Genomic DNA, 13669 nt, shown 5'->3' on the forward strand with positions numbered 1-13669 from the left:
TCTGCACGACAAGCTAATGTCTGTGAAGTTTTAGCTGAGAGGGAAAGTTGAGCTGAATTTGGATGAGATAAAAATGATCATTTAATGTTTGTGTAATGACCCAAACAACTGAATGCAAACCTTCTGCTGCTATTTTATGATCTGCGTCATGGCAAACCATGCTCCGAGGCGGCCTGATGGTGCATGCATTTCTTTTATTTGAGCTGTATTCAAGTGCTGCCATACAGTATCTGGGGACACGCCGTGCAGTGCACACATGCCGCAGCGAGTGTGATGAGTATGTTTTGACCTATTCACTGAGTGATGCGTTTATGATTACCTTTCATCCTACCCTCCCCCCACTCACACCTTCCCCGCTACCTTGTGATTTCTGAATCTACTTGCGGTCAATATTTGCTAGAGGACTTTTTTTAATAAGCCACTGAACAAACACACAGATACACAAAAATATTGCTGCCATTTCACACACACTCCCAGGAGTGTTTGCTAAAGGCAGGGACACTGAGTCCTGTCAACACACACACACAAACAAACATATACAAGCACATGCATGCTGCTGCTTTTTCAGTCCACTGGTTGCTGAGGCAACCGCAATGCGCCACCTTTCTTTTTAATCAAAGCTATCAGAGCTTCTGCATTTATTTCCATCACAACAGCTGGAACCACTATTTGTTTTTACAACAGATTTTCCTCATTCAGTTTATTTTTACCCTGTCAGAGTGTCTTTGTACTTCAAGTGACAGAAACATACCAAACAAGAAACATAACTGAGCAAGGATCTGCTTTCCTTTTTCTACATTAAAGTGTTTGTATGTTTGCATTTGAGTGGCAGTGTGTGTGTGTGGTAAATGGGGTGGTGAAGTTGGCGAGGGAGAGAGCAGAACAGAGGACGGTTCTCACCATAGGCACCACCTGTACTCCACTCTGGGAGCCTCCTGAGAGCTGCCAATCAATCAACATTTAATAAAAGCCCTGCTGGTTTAGTGAGGAGGAAAGGTCACAGTAGAGTTGAGAGGGTCAGAGCAGACACTTAGCTGTCTATGGGGCACCGTGTCTAATAGCAGGTTTAACACTATCAATGCTAATTTTCCCTATGTGGCATTGAGAGTTGTAGAGATATTGCTAGATTAATAGTCAGGGGATCACCAAAGTTGTTGCTGTAGTTAGGCATAGCCATGCTTTAAGCTAAATGCTAACATCAGCATGCACTCACAATGACTAACATGCTGATGAGTAGCAGGTATAATGTTTATTATGGTCACCATCTTAATTTAGCGTGTTTGGATACAGGATCATTTGGCTTAATGTTTGTACAGTGGGAGGAAGTTCAGACGCGTTGTCCATCTTTATATACAGCCTATACATAAGCCTTGATGCCGCTAGCATGGCTGAAAATGATAAACCAGATTGAAATGTAATTCAACTTCACTGGAAATACTTTAATTCCTATATCTGTAGCTAAAGAAACAGTGTGTCAACCTAAAATCACAGAAAAATACAGACTCTAATAGCATTTGCCCAAATAGCCTTTATAAAGCACATTTGCATCAAGTGTACATGCCAGCATTAACTGCTTCAGTTGAAGAGAGACAGAATGTAAAGCAATGCGAGGATAGCAGAAATACAATGTGCACAATGAATCCCGGAAAAACAAAGATCTCTGCTGACTTACCATCGAGGGCAGAAGGTCCTGCGTTCTTATTCTCCTCGGCAAGCATCACTTCCTCTGGAAATCCAAAAGTCAAAGCACAATCAGAAATGAGCAGTAGATGATCGCTCAGATGGAAAGAGATATACTGGCGTCTTTTGTAACTATATTTATATCTTAATTGTGGTGGAACAAACAGCTGAAAGAAAACATCAGATAGTCCTACGTTCCACAATTGACAGGATTAGTCTTAAAGCTTAAAGTGAAATATCGATTCTTCCTTTTCTTGTCAAGAGCCAAATCCTGAGCTGTGACTGAAACTAAAGCCACCTGCTCTGTCGATCCAGGCCCGGTAGCCGTTGAGCTCTCTCTCAATCTGCTGTTGGCGTCTCAGTTTCATGAAGGCCCTGCGGTTTTCCACCCTCTCCCTCTCCTTGGCAAATTCCCTGCAGAACCAAACCAAACCACAGAATCATTCATTTAGACTTTGAGGGTACAGGGATTTATAGTCACACAAATAATTCCTCTTGGAGACAATCACTGGGGGAAAAAGCTAAAGCTGTCTTGAACTAAGCTCTTCTCATTGTTCATTCAACCACAACAGGAGGAAGAGAAAGGAGAGAGAGCAAGGCAAAGGACTTCTCGTCTCTCTCACTGTGGAGATAATGACAATGGATCCCCCATTAACCTTTCTGTAAAACTAATTAACTTGAATAGACTTTGACACCATGTACTGAAACAGCACGGTTCGGTTTGACAGAGGCTAGTTTGCCAGCCACTTAACCAGTCAGTGAAAAAGTAAGTTACTCTGTGTTGTCAATATAACTTCCAATTGTCTGTAATGCCCTAGACAGCGATATGCAACATGAACAGGCTGCTACTGTAATAAGATAACTTTGAGGATCCACACACAGCGAGGTGCAGACCTGTGTGACCTTCAAAACAAGTCCATCAGACTTATAAATATGTCGTACAACTCTTCTCCAGCACACCATGCTCTATCCAACAAACATTTTCAGCTCTCATGCCTTCATCAGGGTGGCGTCTGAGGCAGCATGGTGTACTGGAGAAGAGTTGTGTAACGTGCTTTTGCAGTATGTTTGACAAGCTGCTAAAAAAAACACAATAAGAACAATCATGTGACGTATTTAACACTAATGACCACAGAAACTCATATATATCTGGTAAATATGACGTGATGGCATGATTTATAGCAACTTTATAAGTTGACAAGGACCACCTAAAAGCACCATTAAACAGCTGACTACCATGCAATGTATTGCGATGGCAACTAAGGGCCACTAAGGATATGCAACACTAGGTGTGTCCTGCAACTTCAGTAGGAAGAAGGCTGCATTTTTTCACACAAACAGGCACCAACTTAAATGAGTTTAAGCCTGTCTGGCAGTCATACACCTCAACTCTCTAATTTGTTTAAAAATGGTGATTAATTGAAATTAAAAAGCCCCATGAATAACCATAACAAAAGGCTGAAACCTTGATGAGTTTAAGACGAACTTGGACTGAAATGTGAACCTACCCAGAGAGAACTCCCAGCACCAGGTTCAGGACAAAGAAAGAGCCGATGATGATGAGAGGGATGAAGTAGAGCCAGTTCCAGTTGGGGCCCAAGGCATCGTCGGTCTGAAACATCATAATAAATTCTAAATTCAGTAAAAGGCTGGAGCAGACTCATGCTGCCATTGTGATACAAGACAGAAATACACAAGTGTAGGTGTTTTAGTGGCTGCTGAAGGTTCCAGTCTGAGTCCAGGTAGGGCACCGAACAGAGACATCATGTGTATTGATCTGCTCTGGCCTCACACAAAGAGTGTGGAGGAGAGTGGAGGTATTCTGCACCGGAGAAGCTACTGTATGAAGCCAATATAGAAACAGAGTATTGCATCTCTACTTCACTTTACAGCAACCGGGCCTGAGAAGGTTTACGGTCCAATGATTGATGATTAAACTGACTACAGTAAACATCATTACAGTAAGTCTGTATGGTCAGCAGCACAGTAGCAGCATGGCGCCCCCCCCCCCCCCCCCCATTGTTCATTAGTGAAGCTCATTCAGTATCACTTTAGACAACATAACACAATCATTCTGGCAAATCATCTGCCTTCATCCATCTCAATAAAAACTGAAAGAGCAGGCAGCTGACTGCAAATTAGCCCCTGGCACAGCAGTTTGTGTGTGTGAGTGTATCCTTTTGATTATTGCTTTACTGAGATTATCTGAGGTACAAAAACAAACTCTGCATCTTAGGTGCCTACTCCACAGGCCCTGTAAGGTGCATGTGTCTCTACTTTTAATTCTGTGATTGTCTTTTGGTTTACAAATGTTTTGGTGACTAACAATCATGATTTATGGCCACAATAAGTCTAATTATAAATTTAGAAGTAGTACTTACATGAAGCGTACAATAATGACCTACATACCTGTATATAGAGTCCACCACTCTCATTTCTTAAAATAAAAAAGGTGAACATCACTACACCAAAACTTCACGCTCAAGAGCTTTAGATAAATGTTTATGGCCCTGAGGGAGAGTTGCAACAGTTTCTTTTATCCTATTAAATCTTGATCGAATTTCCCCAAAACCTAAGAGTACCTTGGACCTGCGGTAGTCAAAACCTGACCATGAAACAGTCAAAAGTCAGGCAGCAAAAGCTTTTGGAAACATTTTCTTCATATCTAAAGGTAATATCAGCACCAAATCTCGTCTTTTCATCATTTTCTGCTAGATATTTCTTTTGCCACAAAAACAAAAAACAAATGATAGTAAAAGGCACAAAAGTTTACTCTAAATAATGTTCCTATCTGAACAGGATCTTGTCATTCAGGTGTGAATATGATGGGACTTGATTTGTTGAACGGTCATGCAGGCAGCAGATATATTAAATTAGCAAATGGTGCCACTGCCTGCCACTGCTTGCCTTTCTGTCTATATACTGTCTGTGTGTGTCTGCCTGCTTGCTGCTTTCACTCTGACATATACGCTCATGAAGCACGGTGCAGCATCTCATCCCTGTCTGACAGTTAGTCTGCAGCAGAAAATTACATTGTTTCTGGTTTCAACACTCATTATTTGAAGGCAAGTCTCTGTGAGATGGAACATGATACCGTGTTTTCTTGTTTTCTTTTGTACAAATTTATGGTAAGTGTATAGCTGGTGGACCAAGACAGGTCTCTTTAGGGCTCTTAGTCCAATAACATTTGCTCTTCCTTGAGTCCTTGAGCATGAAAACATTCAGTTTCCTTGACTTGTGTCAATCCGTCAACAGCATTTGAGCCTGCTCTTATTCTGAATCAATCTTTGAACAATCACTGCTCTGTGATGTGGACCAGGAGGACTTGATGGTGTCAGTCAAGCAGGATCACAAAACTAAACCCTATTAGAGACATGATTCGGATGTACAGTTTTCTGCTAGATCTGCCATGTGGATGCCCTCCTGATAAAGAAAACAATACACATCAGTTCTGTGTATTGAATTATGGGTAAACAGAAGCAAAAAAGCTCATTTTCAATCTAGTCTTCATGTTCATATTCATACAATACATAGCAGAGGTTTGTATGGTCATTGATCTTAGATAACATGTCCAAGAGATTCTGAAGCGTGACACATTTCATAACTAGTAGGTGGGGAGTCTAATCTCTATTCAGGTCTTGCAGCGTGTTGCAGCAGGTTTTACATTTGTCAGGACAGATGGAATAAAAATGGCAAGCTGAGAGCAAAACAGGAATCAACATAGCACTCTGCAGTTTCAACACAAAATCACAAACCAGTAACCCCCCTCCCCTTGTTCTCCATCCACAGTCAGACAGTCTGAGAGCGGAGGATGCACGGGTTGCAGACCTCCACACAGCCGCCATCAGTGTGCTGGAGCCAACGGCGCTTCTGTTCATTAGAGTTAATGGAGTCTAAATTGTGACAAAACACTGCTACACCTCAACAATTTGCAGCAATCCAGAAAAATATTATGAGTGGCACATGTGTGTGTGTGTGTGTGTGTGAGAGCTGTATTACATTGTAGAGTACAGTGGTCCATCCCTCCATGGTGATGCACTGGAAGACAGTGAGGACAGCAAACAGGATGTTGTCAAACTGAGTGATGCCGTCATTAGGGCCAATCCAGTCACTGCAGGCATATTTGGCCGGACACTGGCGCACGCCACATGGGAATTCCAACTCAGAGGAGTCCACTGTCTCGTTTTCTGAAGAGAAAAGTGCATAGAGAGGAAAAAAAGGCACAAAAATGTTACATAAGACCACATTTCCCAACAACAGCCAACAGACCATTCCTGTTCAATGAATTGCAATGTTCCCTGGCATCAAAAAGTCACCACTGTAGGTTATCGGTGAAATTTGAAAGCTATCATGCATTTAACAACTTAAATCCTACTTATCTTAAGTCTACTTTTTTAGTTTTCTTTGTTTTTTTTGTTCCTGTTTTGTTTACTTGGGCGTATGGGAGTGGAGGGAAGCGATGGGGAATATGATACTCAGTGTACTGTTATGCTTGTATGTTTACCCACTGGAGCTGATTATTGTATATTGTTCAAAAAGAAAAAGAAAAACCAAACTATGTACCCAGTGAGCAACGATGCCCTTCATTATGGCTCTATATTTCAGTTGTGTGACAGTGAATTCGTAGCCTTATTGGCCACATGTCACAACGTAGAAGTAAAAATTAATTAGAGTCAGAAAGAATGAAAAACAAGCCTCTGTATAAAACAGTGGAGCAGCAGCATGTCTGTCTGAGCAGTAACGTGACCATTCAGTGACAGAACACACTCACTTCAGTCTGTCTGTGTTATCAAACTGTCCATTCAGCTTCAGTGTGACGGGAGCAGCTTGGAGGTTAATGACAGCTGTGAATGTACAATGAGCCATTGTAACGCACTGCATTGTTGGTTTTAATTATACCGGACAAAACTGCCAGTGTGGTTTGATCAAGTCGTCCAGGTGCAGCCTGGCATGCCATTGTGTGTACGTGTGTGTGCATTTGGGATTATGACAACAGAGCTACAACCTAAAGAGCTACGTACACGACACACACAGACACACACAGACACACACAGACACACACAGACACACACAGACACATTTGATACACACACAATAACAACAGCAACAGCATCTTTTCTTTTATGCTCTGTGATGCAGTTTAGTGTCAAAAATAGTTCCAAAATGAGTCTTTTATATCTGTTCACATTTATGAATTATTCACAACCATTTCAAGCCCTTTCTACAAATTGCTCTCTTTTGTTTCATCCATGCCATCAGTGTGTGGCAGAGGTGATGAGACAATTTCCTGTTTTACATTGCAATTCAAATTAGACCTTGGCTTAAGATGAATAAAATATCTGAATAACGGTAATCACAGGATGTCACTATCGGCTACCAACACAAATGGAGTAGTATGAATCATTGCACGTGCATATGTGTGTGTATCTGAACTGGAACACTGACTTCATAACACACACACTTCTATATTTACAACTCTTTGACTTCCTGTTTGTGTGAAATACTGGATGGTAAATGTGTATGTGTGTGCGCATGTGTGTGTGGTTATGTGCTGTATGTAGGGCTTTTTAAATTGTAATTATACACCTACAAATACTGAAGATTTAACTGTTCCAAAAGTCTGCTCAGTTTCAGGTCTTTACTGCTGACATGATCTATTGTAGTTACATGATACACAGCATGTACCTGCGTGCTATAGAGACATATGCAGTGAGTGTGTCTGTACCCAGTATTCCAGGCTGTGGTTCGCAGGTGTGGTGCAGTTTGCCGCTGTAAAACTCGAGGCCGATGATGGCAAACATGAGGATTGCAAAAAAGAGCAGCAGGCCGATCTGCAGCAGAGGAACCATGGCCTTCATTATAGACTTCAGGACTATCTGCAGACCTGGAGGTGAAGCACACAGACAGAAAACACACCTCTTACAGCACATACAACATAAAACGTAGTGTTTCAACCTCACTTTATAATGACTGTTTTTAAAGTAGAGCTGAAACAATTAGTCAATCACTAGTTAACTATTTGATAATCAATTCTTAATTTAAGTGATTTAAGCAAAAATGTCAGAAATTAACTGGTTCCAGCTTCTCAAATGTGAATATTTGTCTTTTATTATAGTAAATTGACTATATTTGGATTTCTGACTGCTGATCAGACAAAACAAGCAATTTGAAGATGTAATTTTGGGCTCTGAGACATTGCGAATTCGACATGCTACAAATCAAATAATGAATTAATGAATTGCAGAAAATACTCAGCAGATTAATCAGTATTAAAAATAATCATTAGTTGTAGGCATATGTTTAGGGTTAGACTAATACCTCATGCTGGACCAGCAAACCACAAACATTCATTAGGATGGAGGCTAAAATGTCAGATCCTATATTTCACAACTTGGCCAAAACTATCTTCATGACTAGATACCACTGGGGGAGTGACAGTATATGTTTTTTTTTATTTTGTGACTTGACCCTTTAGCTCTTTTTAGTCCACTATGTACACAAATATATAAATGAACGGGAAAACTATGGTCAATATTATAATAAAAAGATACTGATCATATGTAGTACTCACTGGGGATGCCTGAGACCAGTTTGAGGGGTCTGAGCACTCGCACTGCCCTCAGGGTCCTCAGATCCACTGAGATGTTCATATGTGCACCTGCTGCGGCCAGGATCCTACAGGGGTAAACACAAACAAATGTGCAAATGTAAACCCACACAAACAGCGGACAGAGAGAGTCTTGCAGATGCACACGAATGCTACAATTTTATGCTTTATAAGCTGTGTCAAAAAGAGGACTCACACACACATAAACATACTAAGGCCGTCACACACACACACAGGACGGCTGCAGTGCTTAGATATGGAGTGAGAGGACGAGAGGGTCTCCAGCAGGCAGAGGAAACAGAGAAAACAGAGAAAACAACAGGGATGTTTTTGAGGGCTTTTGGCTGTTTCCCTGTGTGTGGGAGGATGGCTGTGACAACTGCTATTTAAGAGGCGAACAAAGAAAGCGGCTCCATCAAGGGAAGGCAGGACACCCTGAGGGTGGAGAGACATGAAGCTCACGGACAAACACATGCGTGGACACACACGTCGCAAACACATCGACCTCTTATCTGCTACACAAAGCCAGAGTCCTTCAAAAGTTCCATTTTTACTTTGTTTGTTTTGTTTTGTCTCCTCCACACCGCCTGCTAAATACACCTCTGTGGCCTTCAGCCCTCAGACTGATGAGAAAAAGAAAAGGAGTGTCTGGTGATCTCCCCCCCGCTTCCTCATTAGTCTGCCCTCCTGCTTCCCTTTTCTCTCCCCTCTCTACACCCTCATAACTTGCCCTTCATCCATAAACCTCTCTCCTCTCATCTCCCTCTTCCTTTTCAACCATCCTCCCAATTATACTTTTACCTCTGACTCCTTCTCTGTTTTTCCATTTTCCACTGACCTGAACACAAGTATATTACCCTTTCACCTGGATGCCTACTGAGTGAAAGGCAGAGATGGGTGGAGAAGTGAGGTAAAAACGAAAGAAAGTATAGCGAAAGGGGAGTTGAGGAAATGTTTTTGCCAAGGAGAGGATGGAGCAGCATTTAATTTCAAGACTTTGAAGTCAGAAAGATTTCCATGTGAATGCACACTGCTCCTCTGGCCAGTTGAAACCAATGACAGCTAAATAATTATATTCATGAAGAGAAGACAAAGATGAAGATATACCTAATTTCTCAGGTAATTGATAGGTGGATTATGTCAAAGGATGGCAGCTCTGTAAACACATGATTTATGTGCAGTACAATGTAAAAGAACCATCAGTAATTCAAAGATGATAGCATACTTGACAGCTAAAGAAACAGCAACACAGACCTGATTACATTCCTGTGATACAGTGGTGAGAATTAGTTCTGTCTATAGTGTTAGGAGACACAGAGCGTCATCTGATTTAATTAAGAGAAGAAAGACAAAGAGAGAGAGAAGGGAAGAGAGAGAAAGATTAAAATAGCTCGCCATCATCCACACAGATACAGAAATAGAATTATCCTCATGAGTTTCACAACCCTAATCCCATTTGGATTTTCTCCCCTTTCCGCTTTCAACCCCAGTATCAACACTCTCTCTGTCGTTTCTCTTTTTACTCCAGTCACTCCCTCTACTGCCTCCTGCCACCTCTATCATTTCATCCCCTACTTCCTCCATCTCTCAATCTGTCTTCAGACCATTAGTCAGTCCTGGTTGCTCTTGAGTTGTTATGGAGACTAGGGGATAGAGGGTCGAAACTGGCTTCCTCATTTAGCCCACTGTTATTCAATGGATGTCCTGGGCCCCGTTTTCCAATGATGAGTGTCTGTAGAGTGTTGAGAGAGATGCTCTCAAAGTCTAGATTACAAACCTCACCCCTTTTTGCAGACAGAAATCATGTAAAAGGGATTTTTGAGTTTTGTCTGTTAGCTTGTTTAAGCCAAGATGCAAGACAAGACACTGCATGTGTTCATGTTTGCAGATAAGAAAGATGTTGGCTGCTGGTTCCCAGTCTGTGACTCTTTTGTGTCTGTGTCTTGGACTGCTGTCTAGAGGTCAGTATCACCGTCACACTAATAGAAGAGAGGCAAATACAGATTAGTAACACATTTTGATTGGCTAGATGCAAAGATATTCTCTATATGTGTCGATGTATACTGAAATATGCACAGACAGGAGGCGCCGTCATAGGAAAAATATCAAATGTCAATTTCTCTGTGTTACGTACTGATACTTTAGCTTTAAAGAAGACACTGATGTGTACGATGTTCGAGTTGGACTAAATGTTTACATGTGCTGTGTAAATTATGCATAAACGTTTCTGTCCATGGTGCTGAAGAGGAAGACGCTTGTTTAAACAAGCCTCTTACAGGCTGTTATGGTCAGGAACTGGACACTCGCTATCAAAGAAGAGAAATAACTAGTTTACATACACAGTCCAGGTCAAAATGAGAAATATGTTGTGAATGTATATGAAGATATTGCCAAACAAATCCAGAAACCTCCCTCTATCACAGTACTTTGCAATCATCCTTATGACAGCTATGCTGCGCACTACTGCCATGTGGAGATTGGCACGTATCACAGAGATGAGGAAGGTGAAGGTTGGCTACAGAAATTGGCAGATGTAAATCAGCCAAAGGAAGCACAACACATGGCTGATTTGGCGCAAATGAAACATTTGGCAGACAGTTTATTTCCTCCCTGTTGTGTCCCTTCTTGCTAATGTAGGCCTATTCATTTATCTGTTTATTGTTTGTGTTAGGTTAGGTTTATTTCATGATTTCAATGGAATCACTCATGTGGTATTAATCACCATTGTATTCACAGGTCATGGTGACAGTATATCTAAAAGATTCAATGAAAAGAACAAATATGATGAAGACTGTTCTGTTTTAAAAACATTATTACCTGTAACCTTTCTATCTGTGCACCGGAGGCGCTTGTTAATCTATGATCAGTTCTAAGATTGTCTTAATTTAAATGTGTTTCAGAAACAGCAACAACAGTAACATTTGTGTTACAGTTGGGGCCTTATGGGGATGAGAGGGTCTTTGGGGTTGGATTGGTTGAAACCTGGTGGTCACTTCTTTAACTGATCCCAGAGACATCTTCTGACAGGTGCCTGGTGTGTCTACAAGTTAATAAACAAGTGAATAAAGTCACTTATAGTCGCCAGGAGCTGTCGCACAGAGAACCGACAACTTTTGTTTACCCTGCACGTATCTGCAGGCGTTATGTGAGAAACACACTGTAGTGAAGTGAGCTGATGCCCTGGTCAGAGTTGTCAGCCATGATAAGTGAGTAACAATGACATACCCTGCAGAACTGACAGCTCCCTGCTGTGTGACAAATCTGTCGTGACAACCATCATGCTGTGATACTGATAACGTTGTGACTTATGCTCCATGTCACTGTCAAGCTGCTAACTAATATGATATGAGTGCACCTGACTATAGTAATGGTATTAATTGCACAGCATGTGTAATTTACACCAACAGTTCTCAGCTCAGGGGTTGCAGGATGGTGCATCACAAGATGTTGTCTAGAGAGAAATGTGTATTTTTTTGTTATTGTTCTCTAATCTTTCCTTTTATCTTGTGAAACAATATACACGTCCCAGCCTCTCAGACACTTCTGATGATGAATAGGATTGAATCAAGTCAAACAACCTCAAAAGGGAAAATAACTCAAAATGCACGTTGTGGTGGGGTGAGAGAGGACTGAAAAAACATCTGTGTGGGTTTGCAGGGCCTTTCAGTGTCCCAGTGAGCCAGCATGCACACTTTCAGGGCCTTGAAACTGGCTCACCAAACTGAAATGCAGCCATTTTCAATGTTATCATTTACATTTGTGCTTTTCCTGCAATGACATGTCAAAATATCTGCTGTGAAAAAGGTCTCTTCTGGTGATTTCTATGTCTTAAGGTCAGGTGGAGAACTTGCAAGCTATTTGATGATACCAAATAGAAACTGATATTGCTCTTAGAAAGTTGGCTTCTGCAAGGTTTTCCACCCAACAAAAAGCAATATACCATACAGTGCATAGTCATCAATGTTTCAGTGTGTACAATCCAGCTGCATGACTTGCAGTAGATTGCATCAGAAGGAGAGAATCTAGCAGCACGAAGCACGATGGAGAAACACACACCATGAGATGGTAAAACTGGGCTGGACAAACAGAAAAGATAAAAACATGCTTGTTGAGCTCAGACAAAGTTTTTATGGCAGTGTACGAAGAAACATGAGGATATTTAGTACAGCAGTAGAACACTGTGCAACTCAACAACGGTAATCACACTACACACTAACCAAAGATAAAAGTTAACTTTAATGCAGATGTTTAGGGGCATTTTGGTGTAATATTATGAAAGACTGCTGAGAGAATAGATTTATAAAACACATGTTGAAGAACATGCACCATATTTGTAATACCAACTACTTTCTCACTACTGGAAACTTTTACAGCAATAGATAATGCAGTTTTTCCTTCTCTGTCCTCTGTCCTTTTATGATATTGTTTTTATTGACATTTTTTATTACACAGTGATTTGTTGGCATATTCCTTTACTGTTGGTTGTGTTGTTGATATCCTCTGAGATTCAGAAGACTCTTTTCTGATTATAAATCGCTCCCCTTTCCTCACCCAGACTGGACTGAACAACTGTGCATGTCTGTCCGTAATACAATGACAGAATTGCTCAACTGAACATTAAATACTGTGACTGTGGATTCGCAGTTTTTTTTTGTTTTTGATTTAATGACAAAAGTTTTGAGCATCAATAAAGTTTGTTTAGGCACAAGAAGCAAGCAGCTGATCTTGCCACACAGTGAGTGGTCAACATTTCCTCCAAAGTTTTGCACCTACACTACTGAACCCTCCAATCTGACCTCTCTGTATAGCTGGAAGGGAACAGCTGAACAGAGTATTCACATATCAGGATTTTTAAAGAATCTTCCACCTTATGAAGACCTGTGATTCTGCAGGACTATGAATTAATATAACTGCTCTGGTGGCCCACAGCACAGTGGGTGGCGTGTGTACAGCGGATTGTCTTGACAGAATAAGGAATTGTGTGGAGAAACTCCTACAGTGCTGCTCTGGTTGGTTTAGTTAATATAAGCCTCTCTGCCTCCCACAGTGTGCTCTCGCTCTCATTTCTAACTCCCCCCTCATCCTTTTTACTCTCTGTCTTTCTCACACTCACTGAACCCCCTACATTCACACACAAGATCTTCAAGTTGTTACGCAAGATCAAATGTTAGTGCTCCTTGTATCAACAGCCAGAGATACCGGCCTGCCTTTATGTGAATCAGTTGAGCAACAGCTTGTGTATTGGTTTATGTGTCTGTTAGCTAAATGTTTGCTCTTTGGCCAGAATGAATAATTGATTTGAGTAAATGATTTATTAGCCATCTGTTGGAAGAGAGAGAGAGATAAAGACAAAGAGCAAGTGAGTGGGAAATGTTAATTTAT

At 41.1% G+C, this 13669-nt stretch overlaps 1 protein-coding gene across 1 annotated transcript in view; it reads right to left on the reverse strand.

The window, feature by feature from the left end:
* LOC139287346 (voltage-dependent R-type calcium channel subunit alpha-1E) overlaps positions 1–13669 on the reverse strand; it is a 76686-nt gene that overhangs the window by 24132 nt on the left and 38885 nt on the right. The window contains exons 5-11 of the mRNA XM_070908328.1: positions 8252–8355; positions 7406–7564; positions 5680–5867; positions 3189–3292; positions 1979–2094; positions 1673–1726; positions 901–942 (exon numbers count right to left, since the gene is read on the reverse strand). Coding sequence (XP_070764429.1) covers positions 901–942; positions 1673–1726; positions 1979–2094; positions 3189–3292; positions 5680–5867; positions 7406–7564; positions 8252–8355 — 767 coding nt within the window. The remainder of the gene's footprint in view (positions 1–900; positions 943–1672; positions 1727–1978; positions 2095–3188; positions 3293–5679; positions 5868–7405; positions 7565–8251; positions 8356–13669) is intronic.

Source organism: Enoplosus armatus, chromosome 7 (genome assembly GCF_043641665.1).
Source record: "Enoplosus armatus isolate fEnoArm2 chromosome 7, fEnoArm2.hap1, whole genome shotgun sequence".
Classification (NCBI taxonomy): Eukaryota; Metazoa; Chordata; class Actinopteri; order Centrarchiformes; family Enoplosidae; genus Enoplosus; species Enoplosus armatus.